The following is a 13,134-nucleotide window of genomic DNA, read 5'->3' on the forward strand; positions in this document are numbered from 1 at the left end:
TATACAAATGGATTTAATATTAAAAATGTTAGTAATTTAAATAAATTTTTATTTAATAAATACAATATTAAAATATAAAAAAATTTAAAATGATCAGGAAAAATTATTTTGAGATAAAATAAATGACCCAAATCAGTAAAATGGCTGATGAGCATGTGGTGCTCAAAGGGAACGCATGATTTTTACGCTGAGTTAACCTACGAAACCAATGAAATTTGGACACATGAGGTATATTCACAGGCCTCTCAATTTCCTTATTTTTTTTTTAAATCATATGAAAATTTACATTTATGCCAGTAATTTTTGATTGAACGAAAGAGTTAATATTCCTTCGATCTTGTAAGTCATCAATAACATTTAAAATTATATATTATTTTCATATTTATTCTTGATTAATATGTGTCTCAATAAAATACTTTTTATTAATTAATCCTCTTTGGCAAAAAAACCTTTCTCAGTTACATCTTAAAGGACCCAACAAAATGCTCCGCATTTTTTAACATAATATTTTAAAAAGTTTTTTTTAATAGCGATTAAAAGGAGTAAAGGACAAGCTAGGCATTAAAAAATAGACTGAGTAATCTGCTGATAGGCCTTCCAGCTTACTTACATCCTTACAACTAAGACAACAAATTTGAATCCTACTAGATGGATTTGAGATTAGAGGATTATCTCAATCCTATCTATTTACCCCAGTGACAAGTCATTGCATTTCAATGTTTTTAAAAGTTTTCCTTTCTAATTTTTTTCACTATTTTCCTACAATCTTTTCTATCCAAGCCAAGCCTAACTCCTCATTTATGCACATTTAAATATAGGGTTAAGATTTTGGAAGAAAAAACTATTTCCAAAACGAATCCAATAAGTATACATAGTTTAAATCTTGTATCTATACTTATATGTATATATAATAAAATACTTATAAAAGACCACATTACTTATAGCTCAAGAAAATGGAGAGAAGATAAAACCAACAAAGAAAATATTATCAATCGTTGTGTTTGAATGAGCAAGAGATAACAAAAAGAAAAGAAAATAAGCAAATATCATAGTAGATATAATACCCTTGTGTTAAAATAAATATAATGTTCAATGTAGTTAAGAGTTATCTTTATAAATGTAATTTGAAGAAAAAATTTATGTTAAAATTAATTATAAAAAAAATTTAAAATCAATTATTGAATATTTTTTTATGTTATTTATATACTCCCTCTATTAAAAAATATAAGGCATTTTTTGAGGAGTTGGATGTTATAAAATATAAGGTATTTTTAGTCTTTCGAAGTATAATTATAGCCATTTTTTCAAAAAGTACCCCTATTAATGAATAATTTATATTTATTATAAAGAGTTTCATAGGGATAAATATAAAAAATAAGGTTAGTTTGAAAGTAGGTAACTCCTTTATTAAGGAGTGAATTCAATTAAAAATACTTATATTTTTAAATGAAGGGAGTATATAAGAAATGAGTGGGAAATGACTAGAATGAGGAACAAGAGGACGAAAATAAGGAGGTTGAGTAATTAAAGAGTGAGAGAGGTAACTGAGATGTGAGAGAAGAGTGAGAGAGCTAGTGTAAAATGGCCGCACTGAGATTGTTGTTACTGTTGACTCATTGTCGACCCTCACACGGGAGAATTCCAATAAGTAGACCACAGCCATTGAACTCTCATGAACATGTGCTTCCTTGGTTCCCTTATTACCTGACAGTTCCACGTGCATTATCCCTGTTTTCTTGGATTAATCAAACTTCATCTTGGCTCATATATCAATCCTCAATTATTTCTGCCCTCTTCTCTCTTTTGGATAGAAATTATTCTGAATGCATAAGCCATCCTCTGAAACCATTCTTGCTTTCTCATTGCCCATGCGACAATTGCTATGTGCCTTTTACATCCGGATGACGTTATACTGCCTTTGGTCTTGTGATAGAATCAAGAGAGAAGATTTTTTCATCTTATTTACAAATTACTATTCTCTTTGTTAAAAAATATAAAATATTTTTAATGTTTGGAGATATAATTATTACTTTTTTTTTCAAATGTGTCTCTATTGATAATGACTTTATATTTATTGTAGGGTGTTTAATAAGAGTGAATATAGAAAAATAGGGTTAGTTTAAAAGTAGGTAACTACTTTATTGAAAAGTGACATTCAGTTAAAAATACCTTACATTTTTTAATGGAGGGAGTATTTTAGAACTAAATAATTCATGAGAAGGGCCCCCAAAAAAATAATTAAATACTAATAAATAAGACAACCCAATAATTTGGTTTTCTAGTGAATTTTCCCCCTTGTAATTTAGGATAAGATTTTCTGTTAATTTATTTTGATAATGTGAACAATTTTTCATACATTTATTATTGAATTCTTTTTATATATAGTGATACGCTTTTATGCTCTATTGGGGGGTTATAATTATATATCAAACTTTTCTAATATATACTCCCTCCAATCTAAAAGATAAGTAGCTTTAATAATATTTTACAAACCAATAAAATTCTTATTCTTATAAAAATATATGCTCCTCTGTCCTTACATATAAAGTGTTTTTAACCGAATCTCTCATATCAATAAAAGTTCATTATTTATTTGAAGTCACATTAAATCAAATAATTTTTTAATTTTGTTCCTAATAATGTCAATTAACATTACAGTGATGGTGCTGGTGGTAAAGAACTCAATTAATATTTCTTCCTCTTTTAAGAAAAGGCCAAATTGTCTAATTATTCAAAAATATCATGACACCCCTTATATTTAGGGATAAAATAAGTTTTTAGAAAACACCCTATATATAGGGATGGAGGGAGCATTCTTTTTTTTTTTTCATTTTTCTATCCTTAATTTCAATTTATGATGAGTAAGATGAAAGTCATAAATTTACTAATACAAGAATCTCGATTAATAAATATAAGGGGTAAAATGAAAAAAACAAATTTTATAAACACTAAATTACTTATATTTTAGATTAAAATTAACTGAAAAATGCTTATAATTTGGACTAGAGGATCACACACACTCACACCAGTAGGACACACAATATAGGCTTTGTATTATTGTATTCAAATTTAGAACAAGGTACAACATACTTAAACCACATTACCACGCAACTGAAATCAATAAGGTACCTACCACACAGCTGGACCCAAAAGGATCCTTACTTATTCTCTCAAGCCATTACACAATCATTAAACCACACAACAATCAACTTAACACAATTACATTATTAAAGCCTTAATGAAATCACAGACTGACTTTAATTATTGACTCTAATATTACCAACTTTAATGCCATATATAATGACATTACAGAATGACTTTCCTTATTGATGAGTGCGTTATATTTGCCAGACGTTCTCTCTTCTCACCGACAAGTATCTCAGCCATCCTGCATTGATAACAAAACAAAACACACTCAATAACCAAACATTAAGAACTACACATTGAAGATGCCAAAGTAAGATTCTTGTTTGATCTAGCTAGGGTTTCAAGTTGTGCGAGTAAACCCAGAAGAAATAAGCTCTTTGTTAGGGCTATGCATATGTATTTACTTTTTAATGGCCTCTGCATTTGTTGGACCACCGATGATAGGTTCAAGCTTGAAGGTGTCCAAGTTCATCCTTGTCTCAGTTTGGTTTAACAGACTCTCTGCTAAAGCTTCAAGATCATCCAAGTTCTTCTCAGTGGCGCAATCCAAATCAGCCATATTTTCACTTAATACATCCGTCTACGGAATATGAATGAAAGAAATGGTTAAATCAAGTGTGTGCATAATAACAGACTTTCAAGTTGTCTTTGATGAAACATGGCTCTAACACAAAAGAACACTACATCATAATTCAAAAACTCAAGGCCCATGGGTCCTTATTTTTAATTACATATTCATTATGAAGCCCAGCTTTATCCAATATGAAACTTTCCATATCAACTCAGGTCCACTAACACATTTTCTTAACAATAACATGCATATATAGCCATGTGTTGAAGTGCATGTGTGAATGATAAAATATGAGATGATGGATGGATGTACCTGAATTCGAAGGTAGTTGCTGTCAGCTCCAAGGGCATGAAAAACAGAGGCAAGATGATAGTCAACAAGGTCCTGACTTCCATCAAGTGCAAATTCAATACTTGGTTTAGCCCATTTCAAAATACCCCACTTTTGTGCATCTTTGGCGTTGTAAACATTGGGTTTCATGAATCCAGTTCCAAAAGATACCAACACGATTCTCGTATAGTCGTTTGGTTCAAAGGTCGAGAAATCTGGATTGTTCCTTGTTATTTGCTGTGTCACCTCACTTATAGCAATTAATGCCTGCAGTGTTTTCAAGTCCATTCAGATATAATAAATTATAAATATCATAGTTTTACATATAATAAATTAACATATATATGCAGCAAGTGATTAATTAGCTTACAGGATTATTGGCTATGATACCACCATCAATCAAATTGAATTCTGTTTCACCATTTTTGAAAGGATAAGGTGGTAGATAGGTTGGCGCAGCTGAAGTTCCAATGCAAATGTCTGATAGCTGGGCGTCCAAGCCAGGGAGGACGTCGGACTCTGTGTTTAGCTGCATTATGCATGCATCCATTATTTTTATCAACTTTTGATGATCATTAACTACAGCAAAGTGTTGCAACCCTTTAAATTTGTTTGATAACTAGGATGGCTTTCAATTTACAGTTTTGAATTAATAAATTTCTTGTTAGAAAATACAATCATAATTTTTTTTTATTTAAAAGGCTCCATATCTTTTAAAATAAAATGCCTGTACTATTTAATTCTAACATGGGTACATGGTCCAAATTCACGATAATCCCGCGGCTTATTTTTATAAAAATTTTTAAGTAATTGACATAAATAAGCAAAACTTCTTTTATTAGTTGACATCCCAAAGTACTTTCCCCGGGTTTACATTTTCATAATTAATTCACATAGTTTCACAGTTTTTTTTTTTTTTAGGGGCCTTTTAGGTGAAATCTATCAATTGTTCTTAACATGTCACAAAATGCTTTATAACAATAAACAGGGAGAATATCAAAAATTGAGAATGAATTAACCAATAAGCATGGGTCCTAATAAAATAACTTGTAGTCACTTGAACACAAGGTCTTAAGTTCAAGTTTGAGTTTATGTAAATGCTAAAAACACATCTCTCGGAGAGCTATCTTCAATTAAACTTGATAATGCTTAAATTTAATTCAGTTGGATAGCCATATTAAAAAAAACATAATGGAGAATGAATACGATCATTATATATATGTGTGTGTGCGCACCTTCAAGCTTGAGAAAATAGCGGGTCGGACTTGTTTCATATCGAATGTTGGGATTACAACCCTAGTCAATGTGTCATGTAGTCTTTTTCCTTCCAGATTGAGCCGAATTGCACGATGTAAATACTCTCCATCGTACTTGGGCTTGTAGAGATAGTTCCAGATAGATTTTAACCAACTTGAATAAAACAATATTGAAGAGGATTACGTGAGTACCATATAAAAGATTCAAAATTGACCAATTAAGACCTTAAACAGTAATTGGGTTTCTCATCACCGAACTACTTTCAAGGAAAATTAGTTATGCAAATTTGAAATTTACGTACTTCTTTGGGGGAAAATTCCTGGGGATTCTTTTCTGTAGAAATCTTTAATTTGTGGAGCAGAAAACATAGGACGATAGTCTCCATCTGGGGCTGTGAGCATGGCAGTGATGATTCCACCTGTGCTAGTTCCCGCGATCAAGTCAAAATAGTCTGCGATCCTCGCATTCTCATGCCCAGAAACTTTCTGAATCAAATAAAAAATGGAGAAAATCATATGTTAACTCAAAAGACGAGTGACCCTGATTTACATGCTACGATAACAATGTACGTACCTGCAACTCTTCCTCTAGTTTCATGAGTAGAATTGCAGGTATGATCCCTCTAACCCCACCTCCGTCAATACTGAGAATAGTGACAACCTTCCCAGCTGATGGAGGCGGTAGCTTTGCTGTTACTTCCATTACTTATCCAGCAACGAGGTCTCAGAAAAATGATCAGAGAGAGAGAGAGGGGAGAGAAAAGGAGGATCAGAGAGAGAGAGAGGGAGAGAGGGAGGGAGGGAGGGAGGGAGAGTTAGGGATTGCTTGTGTGCTCTTCCTTCGTTGGTGTGAATGGTATTTATAGACCCCTCATCGGCGGGCTGCAAATTTTTATATTACTTTTCTTTTGGAAAAAATAAAATCTTGTGCGTTTGTGTCCTACGTCTGGCTCATTTATTAATGACTTAATTATATTGTAGATCAAGAGATCTCGTCTAGGTCTTCTCTCTTTATAAATAATGAGAGTCAAGCCGGCCATTATAAATTATTCCAAGTGCTGTCGATTTAAATTTGGTCGTTATAAATTATTCCAATATTAGAAACGTACGTCAGTAGATATAGGGCTGGCAGACTGGAAGTTTTTTGTTTGAATTATTTTTTCAGTTGTACAAAGTAGAATTTTCCCCCAAGATTAGTACGAAAATTTATTTTCAAAAATTTGTCCGAAACATTTCTCTTGTGAATAGCTTGGGTACTATTGTGAGATAGAAAGTTTCATAACAAATCTGTGAAATAAGTCGTGAGAAAGAGGCATAGCATGTGGTGCGAACTAATTTTGCGGAATAACAAGTCTGCCAGCGGGGAGGAAAGAAACGAGCAAATAACATATAAATCTCGTAGAAGCTTGTTCTCAGGGATTGTGTATTTGTGAGGGGCAAATAGGAATATAATTACTGTTTGAAATATTTTTAAGGGGAAATATCATTCAAGGACCGTTGAAGCAATTTAATGTCAAACAAAGACCAAGAGATTCTGAAATATCAATATAAGATTATGAGGTTGATTTAAAAATAATTTTATATGGGAAAAGACTACAATACCCCTGTTTTTCTTTTCTTCTTGTTTTTTTAAAAAACTATCAACTAGCGAATTGTTTCTTATTAAATGTGAATAAATATTTGTTAATAAACGAATGACTACTTATTAAAACATTATCTACACTTGTCTCTTCCCACAACCAAGCTCTTTTAGATTCTTAAACTTTTCAAGTAGGGAATAGCTTCTTGTTATATGAAAATGTATACTTGTTAATTACATATGGTTACAAGTTGAAACATGACCTTCACTTGTTCCTTCCCACATCCAAGCTCTATTAGATTTTTGAAATTGTCAATTAATGAATGGTTTCTTATTGAATATGAGTGAGTATTTGTTAATTAACAAATGACTACTTGTTGAAACTTGACCTTCACTTGTTCCTTCCTACGCCCAAGCTCTCTATATTCTTGAACTTGTCAGTGGGCGAGTAGCTTCTTGTTAAATACAAATGTATACTTATTAATTACAAATGGTTTCTTGTTGAAACATGACCTTCACTTATTCCTTCCCACATTCATGCTCTTTTAGATTCTTGAAATTCTCAATTAATGAATGGTTTGTTGTTAAATGTGAGTGAGTACTTGTTAATTAACAAATGACTAATTGTCAATTTAAAAAAAGCATGGGTATTAAACTCTTTTCCCATCTACCTTATTTTCAAATCAGTCATCTGGTCCTGCAATGATATTTTAGAATCTTTTGGTCCTTGATTGATATTAAATATTGATCTCAGTGGTCCTTGAATGATATTTTTTCTCATGGAATCATTTCAAGAAAACATGAAATTTGAATAAGAGGAAGAAAACGGAGGCAAATGTTTATAATTTGATATTTTGGTCACTATGATGACCTCAATATTACAATTTTACAAACATCGAGGGATCTAGTCTTGGTTTGTTTTGTTTTTTGTTTTTGTTTTTTGGGTCTAAAGAGTCTCGGTCCTCTTTATATATGCCGAGTTTACAGTCTTGGTTGGCTTGTCACGAATTATATATTCCTAGTTTAGTGCCATCCAACGATCCAACTAAGATTCGATTATTTTGTGTTTCTCTTATGGAAAATAAATCATTTGATTTTCCAGGTTTAGTATATTTAGGTTTTATTCTCAGTATTTTAGTAATGGAGCATTGTATCAAATAAAATAAGATATCTAGAAGACCAGTGATAAGTGGTCATTTTACCTTGATTTGATATGCATTTTTGCCCTTTATTAACTAAATAATATACAAAATGAAGTGGAATACGATTAAAATAGGACTAAAGAACAGTTTTCCTTCTAAACTTGAAAGAACCTACCTATATTCACTTACGGAAGAAAGGCAGCACAAGACAAAAAGAAACCTAAAAGAATAGCCAGAGATGACCCCACTGCACTAACTTGGAAAAAGAAACAGGTAATGCTTAAGGGTATGAATGGACTCCCCTCGTCACATATGTAAATTCCATCAGTCATACAACCACCTAAAGGCCTCTGTCCTCAACTATCATCAGACATTAACAGAACATAGTTTCAATAAGAAATCAAGCATGAAATGCAATAAGGTCCAAAACTGGAAATAATACACAATATGAACATAAATAATAATCGTTTTAGGCAAGTAACACCATAATCTCAGGTGTACCTCCCATGAATCAAATGAATTGCTCACTGGTCGTTGTTAATCTCTAGAATTTCATGTCATTTCATAATATTTTTCTTGGGTTTTTAGCATATTTTGACCCAATTGTACGTATTTTAAATGTGATCAAGTCAAGAATATTGTACATATTGTTTTGAAAATTTATACCAAGGCTCTATTTTGGTATTTTCAAGCTCATTTATTGATATTTTAATTTCAGCCTATGTTGGGGGCATTTTTGAACATTAAGTGATGCTCTAGAAGGTATTAAGATAAAGAAATCTGGTGCAAAGGTGAGCAATTTTTAGCCAATAAAGTTAGGGTTTTGGAGTATATAAGGTCATTTTTTCCTAAGGCTATCATTATGGGCTTCTTAGAAGTGCTTGGAAGCATTAGGTGTGCTAGTGCTTGGATTTTGGTGGAAGTAGAGCTAAGATTTGAAGATTTGAAGGGATTTTAACTTGATATCTTGGTTCTTACCTCCTTCATATCAAAAAATAAAAAATAAGAAAAACAAATTTACCTGAAATTACATTTCAATAGTTGATTTATATAATTTTAAAAACTCATAATATTAAATTAGACCATTCAAATTAGAAATATGTTACCCAAATCAATTGGTGATAATAAATTTTTATTTTAATAAATATAATATAAGATATAAAATAAAAACTTTAAATTTGGATAGTTCAAATTAAATTCTGGACAATTCAGATCTTATCATCCTTGCTGATGATGCTCATCGTGGTAATGAGTGCCGAAGCTTGCAACTTGTCGGATATGTATTCGATGCTCATCAGGATTGATTAGCACTGCTGGCTCATCACCTATAAGGTGATCTGGACCGTTCATTTTCTCCTCAAATGATCTCTTTTGCTTATTTTAAATTGTTTTTTAAATATTTTTAATATTATATTTATCAAATTAAAAATATATAAAAATTATAAAAATTAATATTAAAGTTGGACTGTCCGAAGTACATGTAGATGATCAATTTATAAAAATTACCTTAATTAAGATATAAGAAATGAATGGCACAGATCGAGCGCGCTGAACGTGGATCCCTGCTTTCATTGGTGCGGACACATGGAAACTGAGCACCAAGAGCAACTTGTACTAATCCTTAGTAATACAAATTTTGTTTTATATAATCTGTTATATAGTAAAATTTGATGTTAATTAAAATAATCTCCCTTGTAGAAAAATAGATGAATGAGGTTCATGAAACTAAAATTAAGAACCCATGTGCAGTCACTTTCAACCTCTATAATCGCAGCCGTTCATCTTCCTTTCTCTCTCTTCGTTCTAACCCATCGTGCCTAAATAACATAGTTGCTGCCATAAATGCAACCCTCACTTGCTAAAATATTTTTAAACAATATCCACTGTGATAGTAAAATCTAAACCAGTAAAAATATTTATGATGATGGAAAAGGCACATTGGCAAAACAAGGATACCCAAAATTATAATCAACCTCTATAACAACACCCTCGTCGTCGTTGTCATAAATCACAAATCCAAAACAGTATATATATATAGATATATATATATCATGAATCACAAATATTGTTGGTAAAAAAAATCCAAAACAATATTATATTATACATACATACATACATATATATATATATATATATATTGGTCATGATCCAAAACAATACATTTAACAGTCATCCAAGCAATAATTCAAATCATGGCATGCAGCAGTTGCCTCAAGTCTCTGCTGCTTCCCCCTCGCAGATCCCAATCCTTCACATGAAATTATTATAAAATGCATGCAGACATGTTTTAGAGATACTTCAGCTAGTGGGAAAAAATAAAAGAATAGTAAATAAATAAATATTAATTAAATAATAAATCATGTAATGCAAATCGTATAACTATATAATGTCATTGCATATATGCAAATGCCCTCCTTATACCATCCTCATCATTTTCGAACCCACTGAGTTGTCAGAGCCAAATAAGATCTTTTCATATGATTGGACGCCACCAAGCTCATTAATGGTGAGATGCAACCTAGCCAAAAGTGCAAAACTCAACACTGATCCATGGATCTCCTCTTTTCTATGAGCCATAAAGGTGTCATATGTTCCAAGGAATGACTCCAATCCCAGCAAAAGGAAGGAAAAACACCAAGGGGCCTAAGAATGTGAGCCAACCACTAGGCGCCTAATGGTGGCAAACCATGTGGTCAAATGGATCAATAATCATCACTTCAAGACTTCCAACAACAGCCTCCATCCCAAATAAACACAACTCATATATAAATTCAGCATATACAACTCATGGTAGTAATTACAATCATCATAAACGCTCAACAATTTTGCTTCCAAATCAAATGATATATTCTCATTTTTCAAAAATTTATGCACATATTTAATTATCAATACAACATCCTGCTTAACCAAAAATTTCTCATAAAATCATATTATTTTGAATATACATTGCATATTATATATTCCACCCTGAAACAAAATCAAACATGCGAGGTAAATTAAATGTGGTTTCCTCTAATCAAGAAAAAAAAAAAAGAGTTACCCGTACAAACACCTTAGTTGAAGGGCGCAAATTACCGAACTTAATCTACAAAATCATGTGAATTCTTATAAATACCAAATAAATCGGCAAAGTCGTTCTACCAATCTAAATTATAGTTTTCCCCAATAATCACATGATTAACCTCAAATTAATCCCTTTGGGCTCCTCATTCATCGCCTCAAATTTCCCAAAATACTAAAATCCAATCTAACAATATCTATACCAATCAAACTTTTTCTCAACACTAATCAGTCCAAACAATCCTCTATCAACCATAATCACCATCCAAATCAACAATCATCAACAATTAGAACCTAGCTAGGACTTGCGCTCTAATATGTCTAAGAACCTCAAATCAACAAGATAAACCAATTAAACACTTTAGGAGTCCCTAGGTAGCTTAATCATAATCATTAAACCAAGATTAATTGGTAGAAACCTTAAGGAATTCAGAACCCTAATCCTTACATCAATTATCAACCTCAAATCACCTAAAACATAGAAAAGGGACGTGGATTAGAGCTTAGAATCATTTACTAGAGAGTTGAGAGGCCTCAATCTGTTCTCCAAAACTCCAACTCAATGAACCCTAGCTCTCTCTCTCCCCCTCTCTCTTCTCTTCTAATTATGTCATTTGATAATTTCTAGAAAAAGTTGATATTGAAGGTATCTACACATGGCATAGATTGGATCTTGAAGTTAACACATAAGAACCAAGATATAAAGCAAAAATCTCTTCCGATCTTCAAATCTAAGCTGAACCTCCACCAAAATCTATGCACCAACACACTTAATGCTTCCAAGTACTCCCAAGATGCCAAAATGATAGCCTTAGTCGAAAATGACCTTTCTATACTCTAAAATCCTAACTTTATCAGCCAAAAATTGTTCACCTTTACAGCAGATTTCTTTATCTTAATACCTTCTAGAGCATCAATTAATGTCCAAAAATGCCCCCAAACATGGCCTTGAACCAAAATGTCAATAATTAGCTTGAAAATATCAAAATAGATCCATGGTGTGAATTTCCAAAACAATATGCACAATTTCCTAACTTGAGTATTGAAATTATGTGCAATTGGTTCAAAATATATTAAAAATCCAAGAAAATGTGAAAAAATGACATGAAATTCTAGAGGTTAACAATGACTATAGTGAGCTTTTCATTCGATTCTTGGGAGATACACTTGAGATTATGATGTTACTTGCCTAAAATGATCTAGACTTCATTTGTTTGTTCTAAAACTATCTTTGCATGCCTATTAAATTGAACTATGGTCGCTAGTACCATGTGTTTCATTATTGTGGCACAACAATTTTCAAGGAAACATGTACGTAGAGCCAAGGGGGAAGCATGCTATGATTTGAGGCTAGTCATTGTAAAGCCTTAAACTAGTTATTTATGTTTATGTTGTGTAGTATTGCCAATTTCTGATCTTATTGCATTTCATGCTTGATTTGTTATTGAAAATGTAACACTTGCCCCCAGTGTTATCCAAAAATCACACAATTCAAATAAACTAAGTGTGGTTAAGGAATTAATCCTAAAACCAACTTAAGAAACAAACCATTTAAATCACTAAACAGATACACAATTGCAAAGTAAAACATTTAAAACCTTTTTTAAATAAAAAATTTATAGGTTTCATCTATAGCACACGGAAGCAAGCTAAGCAAAAACAAGGTAAAAGATGCTGTCATGACAGCATTAATTGCTGTCATGATAGCCCTCTCGGGCCAACTTCCGAGAGGTGCTGTTCTATCATCCGATCCCTGATCGAAGAAAATTGTAAAGCTCACACGTCACATTCAAAGGGTACTATAAGTGTACCAAATTTCAAAAAGATTCAATGGTCGGATTAAAAATTAGACATGTTAAAATTTTGTTCATTTTTGCTGTCATGACAGCTCATGACAACACCTCTGAACTAACTTCCGGAGTGCACCATTTCATCATCCGACCTCCGATCGGAGCGAATTTAAAGCCCACATATCACTTTTAAGTATTACTATTAGCATACCAAATTTTGGAAAGATCCAACGGACGGATTGAATTTCGTGTATGTTGT

General features: G+C 32.1%; 1 protein-coding gene across 1 annotated transcript; it reads right to left on the reverse strand.

The window, feature by feature from the left end:
* Positions 1-3,037: 3,037 nt before the first annotated feature.
* LOC129289119 (patatin-like protein 1) lies at positions 3,038-6,007 on the reverse strand. The gene is made up of 7 exons (XM_054925930.1): positions 5,879-6,007; positions 5,603-5,790; positions 5,284-5,458; positions 4,419-4,577; positions 4,031-4,315; positions 3,552-3,727; positions 3,038-3,388 (listed from the first exon to the last, which is right to left on the reverse strand). Exons 1-7 carry the CDS (start codon positions 6,005-6,007, stop codon positions 3,307-3,309), a joined length of 1,194 nt encoding a protein of 397 aa, XP_054781905.1. The 3' UTR covers positions 3,038-3,306.
* Between the last annotated feature and the right edge of the window lie 7,127 nt (positions 6,008-13,134).

Source organism: Prosopis cineraria, unplaced genomic scaffold, assembly GCF_029017545.1.
Source record: "Prosopis cineraria cultivar Desert tree isolate PC_DT_omini unplaced genomic scaffold, ASM2901754v1 PC12, whole genome shotgun sequence".
NCBI classification, from domain to species: Eukaryota; Viridiplantae; Streptophyta; class Magnoliopsida; order Fabales; family Fabaceae; genus Prosopis; species Prosopis cineraria.

Bases quoted from the DNA above. Each gene is read 5' to 3' on its own strand.
- LOC129289119 (XM_054925930.1), bottom strand. From the start codon at position 6,007: ATGGAAGTAACAGCAAAGCTACCGCCTCCATCAGCTGGGAAGGTTGTC. The intron at 5,459-5,602 runs GTAAATTTCAAA...GTTTTATTCAAG, and splicing joins ATTTTCCCCCAAAGAAGTAC to TTGGTTAAAATCTATCTGGA. The intron at 4,316-4,418 runs GTAAGCTAATTA...AAAACACTGCAG, and splicing joins GTATCATAGCCAATAATCCT to GCATTAATTGCTATAAGTGA.